General features: G+C 48.5%; 1 protein-coding gene across 1 annotated transcript; it reads left to right on the top strand.

Annotated features, from left to right (window-relative positions):
• Positions 1-1,403: 1,403 nt before the first annotated feature.
• On the top strand, positions 1,404-15,933 carry LOC131125905 (uncharacterized). The gene is made up of 21 exons (XM_078789156.1): positions 1,404-1,511; positions 2,302-2,892; positions 2,972-3,045; positions 4,300-4,439; positions 5,187-5,213; positions 6,235-7,746; positions 9,118-10,095; positions 10,150-10,527; positions 11,569-11,694; positions 11,782-11,940; positions 11,995-12,165; positions 12,223-12,624; positions 13,165-13,356; positions 13,816-13,935; positions 13,990-14,067; positions 14,503-14,706; positions 14,893-15,084; positions 15,162-15,257; positions 15,363-15,525; positions 15,615-15,806; positions 15,890-15,933. Exons 6-21 carry the CDS (start codon positions 6,310-6,312, stop codon positions 15,931-15,933), a joined length of 4,932 nt encoding a protein of 1,643 aa, XP_078645282.1. The 5' UTR covers positions 1,404-1,511; positions 2,302-2,892; positions 2,972-3,045; positions 4,300-4,439; positions 5,187-5,213; positions 6,235-6,309.
• Positions 15,934-15,936: the final 3 nt, after the last annotated feature.

Here is a 15,936-nt window from a genome sequence, read left to right as displayed (position 1 = left end):
AACAAACCAAACAAATCTTGATTGGAACCTGTTCGGGTGCTGATTTTTGTCATGGTACCACGTCAAGATCCATGTGAGATGACTCATGGCTGCTCAAACAAAATGCAGATCTTGATTTTGCAAAGTTGTTCTTATGAACATTAATATGACAGTAAATAAGTATAGCACTTTCTGTAATGGCTCAAATATTGTGGTTTTGCAGTGTGTTTCCCGTGTACATCTGAATGTATTGTGATTGAGGTTTTCTATTTTTATTTTGGGCAACGCAGTAAGCAGCTTGAGTCCGACCTGAGGAACTGGAATAAAGTTCTAGAAGTTCGCCCCGACATTAAATATTGCACTGCAAAAGACAAATGTAACACGATCACATATTTCTTTCCCTTTTCTGTGCGTGCATTATAACATGAGAAAACAAGTTAATACGAGCTAGCTAACAATGCATGTCATTGGGATACACCGATTTTGACTATGAAGCCCTCTAAAAAAACGGTAACAATGATGATTTAAAACACTACCAAACTTCTTTCCTCGGCTCATTGGTACACATACTCAGCAACAGCAGCATAGATACAGCGACAATACTTACGTTGTTCGCTCCCATTGGGATGGCTGTGTGTTCCAGTTCTCAGGTAAAAAATGCTGAAAGCAAATGATCTTGTTGCGTCTTTGTCGTGAAATTGAGAGCTAGGTATCCACTCATGAATGACGTTCAGACGAGCAGCTCAAAATAGGTACCTCTCATGACGTCCATTGTTAGCTAGCTTGGTAGAATGCACAGAAAAGGGAAATAAATATGTGTTCATAGGCTGTCACTTTGAGGGGCATGACGTACAAACTACAGGGGGTAAAGGTATATGGGTTGGTATAAGTATATATCGCGGGGTGTAGGTTCCCAAAATAGCCCGCAATAATTGAAATCCGCGAAGTAGCCAACTCTATTTGTGGGCAATTATTAAATATTGAATGTATTAAGTTTGTATAAGCCGTCCCCATTCATTTGAATTTGAATGATCAACCTACACGTTGGAGACAACAAAATATGAAGTTACTCAAAAAGTACCTTTTTGTCCCGGGGCCGCGCCACAATACTGTAGCATTTTTGTATCCTTGTTAAAATACATTGCATGTCAATACGCTCCTTCGAGTCAAAGTATTCCATAATGGTGCTGTATAGCATATCTTCTACATTCCTTTAATATGTCCAGAATTCAACCTTTTGTGATGATTAGCATCCTCCTCTGCCTTTTGGACGCCGGACATTTCGTCAAAACTGTGGCTTTTGTCGGGGAGAAAATTGGAAACAATACAAAGACTGCAAAGCTGGTGAGACACTGCAGTCAAAGGGGCAGCATAAAAGAGATTGATTGACAGTGGTCTACAGCGAATAAGGATGCAGAAGATAATGGGCGGTGCAGACAGCCAGAGATTGAAGTAGCGGTTATTTCACCGTTCGAAAATGTCTCCTTCTATCGGCATGTCTGAAGTGACTGCGTGAAAAATGTGTGGAAATTGTAAGTTTTTGTCTTTCTGCTTTGTCTTTCTGCCTCACTCTGTTTGAAACACCAAGCTTAGAATAAGTAAATTAAAGAGGCTAACTAGTAACTTTGTTAGCTTACTATGCTAGCAGCTGCTATCTTTTATTTCTCTGCATTGATCTCATCCCCTGTACATGTCTCCAGGGCTCTAATAATGGTAAAAAAAACTGTTTAGAAAGTCATAAACAGGTTTTCTATGCACAAAATATTCAATTTATTACTTAGTGGAACCAATTACCTGAGAAAAAGGAGGGAGGACTGTCTATTTTTCAATATTGTACACACATGCATGAAGGAGCTGCTTTAAATCTCATTATATATGTGTATAGTGACAATATAAGGCATTCTAGTCTATTCTGCCTTCAGTATGTAGTAGAAAAAATGGTTTTCCACTCAGTCCAAGGTAAGTGGGTCAAGGGGAAATTGCAACAAAATAATCAAAAGCTCTCATATGTATTTTGGGTTTTTCCCCCCACTGATTCCAGTGGAATATATTGTGCAAACATTGGAGAAGAAATGTTAGATTGTCACATCAGATAAGTAAACACAATCACCAAAAACAACAAAGCTCAGCATTTGGAAAGTCCTTCTCAGATGCGTGTTTGAAAGTTGAATTGGAGTTGGAACAAAAATCCTGTGGTGTCCTACAAGTCATTTTTGTAGTCATACGCCGTATGCAACGTCACACGCGATGGGCTGTGTTTATGGCATTTTTTTTTTTGGCTCCCATGTTAAATATGACATGTATAATAAGTCTCTCTCAAAGGCAGGCTTGGGAAAACAACGTGCTCATCATTTGTGGACATGTCTATGGACCATGGCGATGGACAGATGAAGATGGATGAGGAAGATGATGTGGAAGACAGTGGTAGTGGACAAAGTGAAGAAGATAAAGAAGACAAAGATGATAGCAGTAGTGGACAACATAAAGAGGACGGTGGTGAAAAAGGTGATGATGATGATCAGCAGAACAGCGGTAGTGGACAAAATGAAGAAAGTGGCAGTGGACAAGATGAAGGGTAACGCTTTACAAAAAGATACACAAAATTACAGTAGTTAATAAGGAACAAAACCATTACTCATAAGTTCCTCAGTAACTACTGTATTTATGTGTACTTTATTGTAAAGTGAGACCAAGATGAAGAAGCAGACATGGCCATGGACAAGATGAAGTTGAGAAGTGAGTGAAGACCGTGATAGTGGAACTACGAGTGAAATTGCTAGCCACTAACTCCGAAGTTGACCACCAATGTTGTGGACCCGGCAGAGCCAGGCACCACAGTCACACATGCTCATCTTCATCACCACCGTCACCATCACCAGCCAGTCCCCGGTCTCCAACTGTTGCTGACACAAGGTGAGCTCTCAATGAATATGAAGGTTCTAAGATTCTATGGTAGCTAATTGTTGTATTTTTCAAACATCCTTTCATGCAGATCCACTGGTCACTGGCTTTATTCTGGCTTTGGATGTGGTATCAGGAGCTCAACGCCCTCATGTATGAATTACAGTAAGCTACACATAAGCATACATTTCCAATGGGATATTTTTATCTACAGAACCCTCCAGAAGTATTGGATCAGTGAGGTCAATTACTGTACACTAAAAACATTTGTGTTCGATAGCAAAAGGCAAAAAAAAGTGACCAGAGAGTTTGATTTTTTTGCTTAAGCGTGTCCAATTATATTGCAATCAACATAGAGCCCTGAATGTCTACGTTCAGGTTCACATTGGGTAGGATAGGTTTTGCCGGTGTAAGCTGCTTTCAGAGAAAACAACATGAATGTCCGAGAGATATCAACACATGAAAAGCAGTTATTTGTGAAAATGAAAGAAAATGGAAGATACGTATATCAGAACAACCAAGTGTTTGGAATTTTAATAGTGATCATTCTAGGTCACTAGCTCTCAAGTTTGCGAGTTAGCATGTGTCTCAAGACCCTGCAGTTGCGCAATATGTTGTAAATAAAAAGAGTATAAATGTGACTATAGTCGTGTTTTGTCATGTCTACAGGGTTCTAATAATGCTTTGTTCATTTTAATGTGAAAAAAATAATTTGTCTACCCACCAACTATATGTGGTTTCTTAAGTTTTTATTATTTGCCATTTTATTATTATTATTATATTTATTTATTTATTACGGATTGATTGATTTTCTTTATTCTTGATTTGTTTATTTATTTTTCATATTATTTTGTGTAGAAAAATAAAAAGTAAGATATTTGAGAACAGTGGAATGTTTTATCAGAGCTTTTCTTGTAGAAAATTGGAACCAAAGCGAAGTTTCTAAAAAATTTTTGGTTTTAATAAATGTGTTTTTTTTTTTGGGAAAACCTGATGCGGCCCAGTCTCAACTACATCCGAGCTCTAGTGGCCCCCAAGTAAATTGAGTTTGAGACCCCTGGTCTAGTCTGTGTGGATCTGCACTGACTGAAATCTCACTTGAGTCAAATTTTGTATCAACGCGATTCAACCTGTTGTTGACTCCAACTGGTAACGCTGCCTTGATGATTATCTGATAGATGTGCTGTGTCATGGCATCTTGATGACTGTTTTAGCATTTCAGAGAGGAAAAGGTTAGGGTGTGAGCGTTCCATCACACTTTGGCTGTAATGAGAATTTTACAAACTTTCAGTTAACTTTACTCAATTACTGCAAAACACACTGCAAGTATAATTATTTTACAATGTTGTACCAAAGTTTGCAGCAAAACCAAACTGATTGTCACTTCATCACAAGTTGTGCTGTCTCTCTTTTCCACAGGGGTTTATGACATTGGACACTTACATTGTGGGCATCATGTGACTCAACAACAACAAACATCACAAACATCCGTTTGGAAGATTTCAACATTTTACTCTGCAATGTGGTTTTTCCTGTGTGATAGGCTACCATCTTTCAATGTGGGCATGCTTTGCACATACGCAGAGTTGTATAACAAGTTAGCACTCCCATTCTGTCACCAGTCACTGACAAGATTTCACATGAATTAATAATAATTCATCATTATTCTTTAAAACATTAAACCAACCGCATTACTGTATTTAGTTCATATACACCTGTTTTGTTTGGGTAAATTTATGATTGGTTCACCTTTTTATAGTATGTGTTAGATATGGATCACAAGACCCATTTCATCTAAAAATGAATCTATGAATCCGACCACTACGCCCTATAAATAAGATAAAATGTCTATTGTGATAGAACGTCCTCTGTTATTTTTCTGTTTTGGGAGTCTGTAAGGAAATAAAATATATTTGTTGCTGTTAATAAAATCAAAAACAAAATAGCCACTCATCAGTTCAGTTTCCCTTTGGTCCACATTCCAGCCTTCCACTAAATTTCCAAATAAAAGTGTATAATAGCTTCAGGTTTTACATACAATATACTTCATGATACATATTTTAAAGTTAGACTTTCATTTAAGATGCTGCACTCTGCCCAACAAGGTCCCCCCCCCCCCCACACACACAGAGGAGGATGTACAAAAAAATATATGTACATGAAAGAACCGCCCGCCTCCACGTGGCACCCATTTAAATAAGGATGCAAAGGTAAGGGTGAAGATATGTGCAAAATTATTACATGATGCACTTGCAAAGCTGACCAATCTTTTTTCATTCTTTTTGCATCTTTGTGTTTTGCTTTAGACGAGTCAACACAACAAAGACTAACAGGTAGGATAAAGCATATGTCATTTATTTATACTTGCATGTTTACATACATATAACATATTTAAAGCGTATTTCTTGTTTAAGAGGAAAACATTTCTGTTTTAAACACCACATTAATAATTAATTAACAGCCCAAATACATCGACATTATTTGACCAAATTAACAAAAATGTAAATTTTGGGACGTGGTTGAATTTTTTTTTTTTTTTAGATATGACTATTGTGTCTCAATCATAAAATGCTAAATAATTATCTGAGTTAATGACTTCGTAATTTTCTGTAATGTCTGGATTATTGCGCATCGTAGAATATAAGATACGATATTCCTTTATTAGTCCCACAAGGGATGTGGGAATGTTTTTTTTTTTTCCAAACAGTGCAGAACAGTGTGTGCAATACTACTAGTTAAAGGGATAGTTCAGATTTTAGGACATGAAGTTGTATGATATCCCTATCAGTAGTGTAGTGCATCAACATTGACTTAAGCCCCCCCCCCCCCCCCCCCCAATTTTTGTTATCACAACTGTTACTTTTGTCTCTTGGAGATCCTTTGCCAGACTTGAGCAAATTTTGCTAGATCGATTACCTTTAACTTGAAAGCTGCATCAGATGCATTTCTCCACGTGTTTTCCACAAAGTTGTCTTCCAACGAAGAAGATAACAATACGAGGAAGCGGCAGGAAGTGTTTGTGTTCATCTGTTCATTCATCATTATATCATGTATCTTCCAACCAGTCTGGTAAGAAAAAAAAAATTGCGTAGATCTGATGTCAACATTGAAGCAGTAAACAAATGATTCTTTATCCTGCAAATCGTTCAAATTCAAATTGGCTGGGTTCAAAGCGTGAGAACAAAGTAGCGGCCTATACACACTAAATTGCGGTAATGTATTACTCATAAGCGATTTTACTCTGTACTTGTTCTCTTAAAGCTGAATTGAGATTTGATGTGTTCCCCTAGAGTAACTTTTTAAATTAATTGATAGCATTTGAGTTAATGAATTAATATAACCTCTTGATTGTAGACATGCCCCCAAAATGGCTCTTGCTTTTGATGATGGGTTGGATGTGTATGACGGCCGTTGGGTCTCAGTCTGAAGATGATGGAGAAAATGATGCAGAACAGCCTGAAGAGGATGAAGAAGGTGGTGGAGAACAACCCGAAGAGGAAGGTGATGGAGAACAGCTCAAAGAGGATGGTGAACAGCCCGAAGAGGATGGAGAACAGTCTGAAGGGGGAAGTGATGGAGAACAGTCTGAAGGGGGAAGTGATGGAGAACAGTCTGAAGGGGGAAGTGATGGAGAACAGTCTGAAGGGGGAAGTGATGGAGAACAGTCTGAAGGGGGAAGTGATGGAGAACAGTCTGAAGGGGGAAGTGATGGAGAACAGTCTGAAGGGGGAAGTGATGGAGAACAGTCTGAAGGGGGAAGTGATGGAGAAGAGTCTGAAGGGGAAGGTGATGGAGAACAGTCTGAAGGGGAAGGTGATGGAGAACAGTCTGAAGGGGGAAGTGATGGAGAACAGTCCGAAGGGGGAGGTGATGGAGAACAGTCCGAAGGGGGAGGTGATGGAGAACAGTCCGAAGGGGGAGGTGATGGAGAACAGTCCGAAGGGGGAAGTGATGGAGAACAGTCCGAAGGGGGAAGTGATGGAGAACAGTCCGAAGGGGGAAGTGATGGAGAACAGTCCGAAGGGGAAGGTGATGGAGAACAGTCCGAAGGAGGAAGTGATGGAGAACAGTCCGAAGGGGGAAGTGATGGAGAACAGTCCGAAGGGGGAAGTGATGGAGAACAGTCCGAAGGGGAAGGTGATGGAGAACAGTCCGAAGGGGGAAGTGATGGAGAACAGTCCGAAGGGGGAAGTGATGGAGAACAGTCCGAAGGGGGAAGTGATGGAGAACAGTCCGAAGGGGAAGGTGATGGAGAACAGTCCGAAGGGGGAAGTGATGGAGAACAGTCCGAAGGGGGAAGTGATGGAGAACAGTCCGAAGGGGGAAGTGATGGAGAACAGTCCGAAGGGGGAAGTGATGGAGAACAGTCCGAAGGGGGAAGTGATGGAGAACAGTCCGAAGGGGGAAGTGATGGAGAACAGTCCGAAGGGGGAAGTGATGGAGAACTGTCCGAAGGGGGAAGTGATGGAGAACAGTCCGAAGGGGGAAGTGATGGAGAACAGTCCGAAGGGGGAAGTGATGGAGAACAGTCCGAAGGGGGAAGTGATGGAGAACAGTCCGAAGGGGGAAGTGATGGAGAACAGTCCGAAGGGGGAAGTGATGGAGAACAGTCCGAAGGGGAAAATGATGGAGAACAGTCCGAAGGGGGAAGTGATGGAGAACAGTCCGAAGGGGGAGGTGATGGAGAACAGTCCGAAGGGGGAGGTGATGGAGAACAGTCCGAAGGGGGAGGTGATGGAGAACAGTCCGAAGGGGGAAGTGATGGAGAACAGTCCGAAGGGGGAAGTGATGGAGAACAGTCCGAAGGGGGAAGTGATGGAGAACAGTCCGAAGGGGGAAGTGATGGAGAACAGTCCGAAGGGGGAAGTGATGGAGAACAGTCCGAAGGGGGAAGTGATGGAGAACAGTCCGAAGGGGGAAGTGATGGAGAACAGTCCGAAGGGGGAAGTGATGGAGAACAGTCCGAAGGGGGAAGTGATGGAGAACAGTCCGAAGGGGGAAGTGATGGAGAACAGTCCGAAGGGGGAAGTGATGGAGAACAGTCCGAAGGGGAAGGTGATGGAGAACAGTCCGAAGGGGAAGGTGATGGAGAACAGTCCGAAGGGGGAAGTGATGGAGAACAGTCCGAAGGGGGAAGTGATGGAGAACAGTCCGAAGGGGGAAGTGATGGAGAACAGTCCGAAGGGGGAAGTGATGGAGAACAGTCCGAAGGGGGAAGTGATGGAGAACAGTCCGAAGGGGGAAGTGATGGAGAACAGTCCGAAGGGGGAAGTGATGGAGAACAGTCCGAAGGGGAAGGTGATGGAGAACAGTCCGAAGGGGGAAGTGATGGAGAGCAGTCCGAAGGGGGAAGTGATGGAGAGCAGTCCGAAGGGGGAAGTGATGGAGAACAGTCCGAAGGGGGAAGTGATGGAGAACAGTCCGAAGGGGGAAGTGATGGAGAACAGTCCGAAGGGGGAAGTGATGGAGAACAGTCCGAAGGGGGAAGTGATGGAGAACAGTCCGAAGGGGGAAGTGATGGAGAACAGTCCGAAGGGGAAGGTGATGGAGAACAGTCCGAAGGGGGAGGTGATGGAGAACAGTCCGAAGGGGGAAGTGATGGAGAACAGTCCGAAGGGGGAAGTGATGGAGAACAGTCCGAAGGGGGAAGTGATGGAGAACAGTCCGAAGGGGGAAGTGATGGAGAACAGTCCGAAGGGGAAGGTGATGGAGAACAGTCCGAAGGGGGAAGTGATGGAGAGCAGTCCGAAGGGGGAAGTGATGGAGAACAGTCCGAAGGGGGAAGTGATGGAGAACAGTCCGAAGGGGGAAGTGATGGAGAACAGTCCGAAGGGGGAAGTGATGGAGAACAGTCCGAAGGGGGAAGTGATGGAGAACAGTCCGAAGGGGGAGGTGATGGAGAACAGTCCGAAGGGGAAAATGATGGAGAACAGTCCGAAGGGGGAGGTGATGGAGAACAGTCCGAAGGGGGAGGTGATGGAGAACAGTCCGAAGGGGGAGGTGATGGAGAACAGTCCGAAGGGGGAGGTGATGGAGAACAGTCCGAAGGGGGAAGTGATGGAGAACTGTCCGAAGGGGGAAGTGATGGAGAACAGTCCGAAGGGGGAAGTGATGGAGAACAGTCCGAAGGGGGAAGTGATGGAGAACAGTCCGAAGGGGGAAGTGATGGAGAACAGTCCGAAGGGGAAAATGATGGAGAACAGTCCGAAGGGGGAAGTGATGGAGAACAGTCCGAAGGGGGAGGTGATGGAGAACAGTCCGAAGGGGGAGGTGATGGAGAACAGTCCGAAGGGGGAGGTGATGGAGAACAGTCCGAAGGGGGAGGTGATGGAGAACAGTCCGAAGGGGGAGGTGATGGAGAACAGTCCGAAGGGGGAAGTGATGGAGAACAGTCCGAAGGGGGAAGTGATGGAGAACAGTCCGAAGGGGGAAGTGATGGAGAACAGTCCGAAGGGGGAAGTGATGGAGAACAGTCCGAAGGGGGAAGTGATGGAGAACAGTCCGAAGGGGGAAGTGATGGAGAGCAGTCCGAAGGGGGAAGTGATGGAGAGCAGTCCGAAGGGGGAAGTGATGGAGAGCAGTCCGAAGGGGGAAGTGATGGAGAGCAGTCCGAAGGGGGAAGTGATGGAGAACAGTCCGAAGGGGGAAGTGATGGAGAACAGTCCGAAGGGGGAAGTGATGGAGAACAGTCCGAAGGGGGAAGTGATGGAGAACAGTCCGAAGGGGGAAGTGATGGAGAACAGTCCGAAGGGGGAAGTGATGGAGAACAGTCCGAAGGGGGAAGTGATGGAGAACAGTCCGAAGGGGGAAGTGATGGAGAACAGTCCGAAGGGGGAAGTGATGGAGAACAGTCCGAAGGGGGAAGTGATGGAGAACAGTCCGAAGGGGAAGGTGATGGAGAACAGTCCGAAGGGGAAGGTGATGGAGAACAGTCCGAAGGGGGAAGTGATGGAGAACAGTCCGAAGGGGGAAGTGATGGAGAACAGTCCGAAGGGGGAAGTGATGGAGAACAGTCCGAAGGGGGAAGTGATGGAGAACAGTCCGAAGGGGGAAGTGATGGAGAACAGTCCGAAGGGGGAAGTGATGGAGAACAGTCCGAAGGGGGAAGTGATGGAGAACAGTCCGAAGGGGAAAATGATGGAGAACAGTCCGAAGGGGGAAGTGATGGAGAACAGTCCGAAGGGGGAAGTGATGGAGAACAGTCCGAAGGGGAAGGTGATGGAGAACAGTCCGAAGGGGAAGGTGATGGAGAACAGTCCGAAGGGGAAGGTGATGGAGAACAGTCCGAAGGGGGAAGTGATGGAGAACAGTCCGAAGGGGGAAGTGATGGAGAACAGTCCGAAGGGGGAAGTGATGGAGAACAGTCCGAAGGGGGAAGTGATGGAGAACAGTCCGAAGGGGGAGGTGATGGAGAACAGTCCGAAGGGGAAGGTGATGGAGAACAGTCCGAAGGGGAAGGTGATGGAGAACAGTCCGAAGGGGGAAGTGATGGAGAACAGTCCGAAGGGGGAAGTGATGGAGAACAGTCCGAAGGGGGAAGTGATGGAGAACAGTCCGAAGGGGGAAGTGATGGAGAACAGTCCGAAGGGGGAAGTGATGGAGAACAGTCCGAAGGGGGAAGTGATGGAGAACAGTCCGAAGGGGGAAGTGATGGAGAACAGTCCGAAGGGGGAAGTGATGGAGAACAGTCCGAAGGGGGAAGTGATGGAGAACAGTCCGAAGGGGGAAGTGATGGAGAACAGTCCGAAGGGGGAAGTGATGGAGAACAGTCCGAAGGGGGAAGTGATGGAGAACAGTCCGAAGGGGGAAGTGATGGAGAACAGTCCGAAGGGGGAAGTGATGGAGAACAGTCCGAAGGGGGAAGTGATGGAGAACAGTCCGAAGGGGGAAGTGATGGAGAACAGTCCGAAGGGGGAAGTGATGGAGAACAGTCCGAAGGGGGAAGTGATGAACAGTCCGAAGGGGGAAGTGATGAACAGTCCGAAGGGGGAAGTGATGGAGAACAGTCCGAAGGGGGAGGTGATGGAGAACAGTCCGAAGGGGGAGGTGATGGAGAACAGTCCGAAGGGGGAGGTGATGGAGAACAGTCCGAAGGGGAAGGTGATGGAGAACAGTCCGAAGGGGGAGGTGATGGAGAACAGTCCGAAGGGGGAGGTGATGGAGAACAGTCCGAAGGGGAAGGTGACGGAGAGCAGCTGGAAGAGGAAGGTGACGGAGAACAGCCCGAAGAGGATGGGGAAGGTGACGGAGAACAGCCCGAAGGAGAAGGAGACGGAGAACAACCCGAAGGGGAAGGACAAGGTGACGGAGAACAGCCGGAGGGGGAAGGTGACGGAGAACAGCCCGAAGGGGAAGAGGAAGGTGATGGAGAACAACCCGAAGAGGAAGGTGATGGAGAGCAGCCGGAAGAGGAAGGGGAAGGTGACGAAGAACAACCCGAAGGGGAAGGTGACGGAGAACAGCCCGAAGAGGATGGAGAAGGTGACGGAGAACAGCCCGAAGAGGATGGAGAAGGTGACGGAGAACAGCCCGAAGGGGAAGGTGATGGAGAACAGCCCGAAGGGGAAGAGGAAGGTGACGGAGAACAACCCGAAGGGGAAGGTGACGGAGAGCAGCCGGAAGAGGAAGGTGACGGAGAGCAGCCGGAAGAGGAAGGTGACGGAGAACAGCCCGAAGAGGATGGGGAAGGTGACGGAGAACAGCCCGAAGGGGAAGGAGAAGGTGACGGAGAACAGCCGGAAGAGGAAGGGGAAGGTGATGAAGAACAACCTGAAGGGGAAGGTGACGGAGAACAACCCGAAGGGGAAGAGGAAGGTGATGGAGAACAACCCGAAGAGGAAGGTGATGGAGAGCAGCCCGAAGAGGAAGGGGAAGGTGACGGAGAACAGCCCGAAGAGGAAGGGGAAGGTGACGGAGAACAGCCCGAAGAGGATGGAGAAGGTGATGGAGAGCAGCCCGAAGGGGAAGAGGAAGGTGACGGAGAACAACCCGAAGGGGAAGGTGACGGAGAGCAGCCAGAAGAGGAAGGTGACGGAGAACAGTCCGAAGAGGATGGAGAAGGTGACGGAGAACAGCCCGAAGAGGATGGGGAAGGTGACGGAGAACAACCCGAAGAGGAAGGGGAAGGTGACGGACAACAGCCCGAAGGAGAAGGAGACGCAGAACAACCCGAAGGGGAAGGAGAAGGTGACGGAGAACAGCCGGAAGAGGAAGGGGAAGGTGACGAAGAACAACCCGAAGAGGAAGGGGAAGGTGTCGGAGAACAACCCGAAGAGGAAGGGGAAGGTGACGGAGAACAGCCCGAAGTAGAAGAGGAAGGTGACGGAGAACAGCCCGAAGTAGAAGAGGAAGGTGATGGAGAACAACCTGAAGAGGAAGGTAATGGAGAGCAGCCCGAAGAGGAAGGGGAAGGTGACGGAGAACAGCCCGAAGAGGATGGAGAAGGTGATGGAGAACTGCCCGAAGGGGAAGGTGATGGAGAACAACTCGAAGAGGATGGGGAAGGTGATGGAGAACAACTCGAAGAGGATGGGGAAGGTGACGGAGAACAACCCGAAGAGGAAGGTGACGGAGAGCAGCCCGCAGAGGAAGGTGACGGAGAGCAGCCCGCAGAGGAAGGTGACGGAGAGCAGCCGGGAGAGGATGGTGACGGAGAACAGCCCGAAGAGGAAGGGGAAGGTGACGAAGAACAACCCGAAGGGGAAGAGGAAGGTGACGAAGAACAACCCGAAGGGGAAGAGGAAGGTGACGGAGAACAACCCGAAGAGGAAGGTGACGGAGAACAGCCCGAAGAGGAAGGTGATGGAGAGCAGCCGGAAGAGGAAGGGGAAGGTGACGGAGAGCAGCCGGAAGAGGAAGGTGACGGAGAACAGCCCGAAGAGGAAGGGGAAGGTGACGGACAACAGCCCGAAGAGGAAGGGGAAGGTGACGGAGAACAGCCCGAAGAGGATGGAGAAGGTGATGGAGAACAGGCCGAAGAGGATGGAGAAGGTGATGGAGAACAGCCCGAAGAGGAAGAAGAACAACCCGAAGAGGAAGGGGAAGAGGAAGGTGACGGAGAACAACCCGAAGAGGAAGGTGACGGAGAACAGCCCGAAGAGGAAGGTGATGGAGAGCAGCCGGAAGAGGAAGGGGAAGGTGACGGAGAACAGCCCGAAGAGGAAGGGGAAGGTGACGGGGAACAGCCGGAAGAGGAAGGGGACGGTGACGGGGAACAGCCGGAAGAGGAAGGGGAAGGTGACGGAGAACAGCCCGAAGGGGAAGGTGATGGAGAACAACTCGAAGAGGATGGGGAAGGTGATGGAGAACAACTCGAAGAGGATGGGGAAGGTGACGGAGAACAACCCGAAGAGGAAGGTGATGGAGAGCAGCCCGCAGAGGAAGGTGACGGAGAGCAGCCGGGAGAGGATGGTGACGGAGAACAGCCCGAAGAGGAAGGGGAAGGTGACGAAGAACAACCCGAAGGGGAAGAGGAAGGTGACGGAGAACAACCCGAAGAGGAAGGTGACGGAGAACAGCCCGAAGAGGAAGGTGATGGAGAGCAGCCGGAAGAGGAAGGGGAAGGTGACGGAGAGCAGCCGGAAGAGGAAGGTGGCGGAGAACAGCCCGAAGAGGAAGAGGAAGGTGACGGACAACAGCCCGAAGAGGAAGGGGAAGGTGACGGACAACAGCCCGAAGAGGATGGAGAAGGTGATGGAGAACAGGCCGAAGAGGATGGAGAAGGTGATGGAGAACAGCCCGAAGAGGAAGAAGAACAACCCGAAGAGGAAGGGGAAGAGGAAGGTGACGGAGAACAGCCCGAAGAGGAAGGTGATGGAGAGCAGCCGGAAGAGGAAGGGGAAGGTGACGGAGAACAGCCCGAAGAGGAAGGGGAAGGTGACGGGGAACAGCCCGAAGGGGAAGGTGATGGAGAACAGCCCGAAGAGGATGGGGAAGGTGATGGAGAACAACTCGAAGAGGATGGGGAAGGTGACGGAGAGCAGCCCGCAGAGGAAGGTGACGGAGAGCAGCCGGGAGAGGATGGTGACGGAGAACAGCCCGAAGAGGAAGGGGAAGGTGACGGAGAACAGCCCGAAGAGGAAGGGGAAGGTGACGAAGAACAACCCGAAGGGGAAGGGGAAGGTGATGAAGAACAACCCGAAGGGGAAGAGGAAGGTGATGAAGAACAACCCGAAGGGGAAGAGGAAGGTGACGGAGAACAACCCGAAGAGGAAGGTGACGGAGAACAGCCCGAAGAGGAAGGTGATGGAGAGCAACCGGAAGAGGAAGGGGAAGGTGACGGAGAGCAGCCGGAAGAGGAAGGTGACGGACAACAGCCCGAAGAGGAAGGGGAAGGTGACGGAGAACAGCCCGAAGAGGATGGAGAAGGTGATGGAGAACAGCCCGAAGAGGATGGAGAAGGTGATGGAGAACAGCCCGAAGGGGAAGAAGAACAACCCGAAGAGGAAGGTGACGGAGAACAACCCGAAGAGGAAGGTGACGGAGAACAGCCCGAAGAGGAAGGTGATGGAGAGCAGCCGGAAGAGGAAGGGGAAGGTGACGGAGAACAGCCCGAAGAGGAAGGGGAAGGTGACGGGGAACAGCCGGAAGAGGAAGGGGAAGGTGACGGGGAACAGCCCGAAGAGGAAGGGGAAGGTGACGGGGAACAGCCGGAAGAGGAAGGGGAAGGTGACGGAGAACAGCCCGAAGGGGATGGAGAAGGTGACGGAGAACAGCCCGAAGGGGATGGAGAAGGTGACGGAGAACAGCCCGAAGGGGATGGAGAAGGTGACGGAGAACAGCCCGAAGGGGAAGGTGACGGAGAACAGCCCGAAGGGGATGGAGAAGGTGACGGAGAACAACCCGAAGAGGAAGGGGAAGTTGATGGAGAACAGCCAGAAGATGAAGTAGCAGTACAAACGTTGGAGGTGTGTGATTGTAGAACAGATTGTCAACTTTCAATGGCGAAAAATCAAATATCCTAATATCACTTCTAAGAATCACCATGTTGATTTTTCCTTCTTGTCTTGTCAGGAGGTCATCTCTGATGAAGGCTGTGTCACCGAGCAGCTGTGTGCAGCTGAACCTTCTGATTGTAACCCAGCAGAGGATGAATCATGTTTTTTCGTTTCAGTAGAAACGAGAGATGATGAGAACTTTGAGTTTGCCCTCTCAGGGGAGTCTGATGGCTACGTGTCTTGCACGCTGTCTTCTGAAAGCACATTGGTAGGCCAGCTCTTTTGGCTCATTGAGACAAAATCCACAATGTCTTTCAACATTGTCATTTTTTTATTTCATATTAGGAAACTAACGACATCACCTACATCTGTGCAAACAACAACAGTGTGGTCCAGTTCTTTCGTGCGTTCCTTGTTGATGGCGAGCTCAGTCTAACATCAGTGAGTTGTATTGACTGACCTTAAACATTTTGAGCAAATGTGTAAGACTTGCACCATCTAAAGAGGCAGAAATTACCAAACACTTCCCCTGGTACATATCCGCAGCTTCCAGTGGGTTCTGTGAAGGGCAACGTCTCTCCGGGAAAGATCCAGTGTACGTTCAGTGTCAGTTTCTCTAATTTGCCATCTACCACCGTACGCAAGAGGCGTCAAAGCAGCGCAGCACCTTCTTTCTCACTGTCCGTTTCCACCGGATCCTACGACCCCGGTAAGACAACATAGAGACAAACAACAAGTGACACACATCATTATTACTAAACCGGAAATGCTGCTGTTCTGTTTGACGCACACCTGCAGTTACTGGTGCACTTGAAGCCCCCACTCCGAGGTTGACAACCAATGTTGTGAACCTGGCAGAGCCGAACACCACGGTCACCAATGTGCTTGTCTCAAATCCCACCGTCCGCCCGCCTGCTGCTGTCCCTGTCGCCACGGCGGCCCCCCCTACAGATAGCAGCGCGACCAGCCTACAGCTTTCATTGATGCAAGGTGAGCTCAGTTAATAGAGTTCATTAGCTGGTGTTTATATCCTTACTCGATTGGTGATGTCTTTCTTTCCTCCTCCCATCCAGCTCTACTCATCACCGTGGCTGGTCTAGCTGGGCTTGCGCTCTAAGGA

The sequence above is a fragment of the Doryrhamphus excisus genome, linkage group LG2, assembly GCF_037039965.1.
Source record: "Doryrhamphus excisus strain RoL-2023G ecotype Guam linkage group LG2, RoL_Dexc_Guam_v1.1, whole genome shotgun sequence".
Lineage (NCBI taxonomy): Eukaryota > Metazoa > Chordata > Actinopteri > Syngnathiformes > Syngnathidae > Doryrhamphus > Doryrhamphus excisus.
Note: the sequence above shows the minus strand (reverse complement) of the source record. Positions and strands in the feature narration are given on the sequence as shown.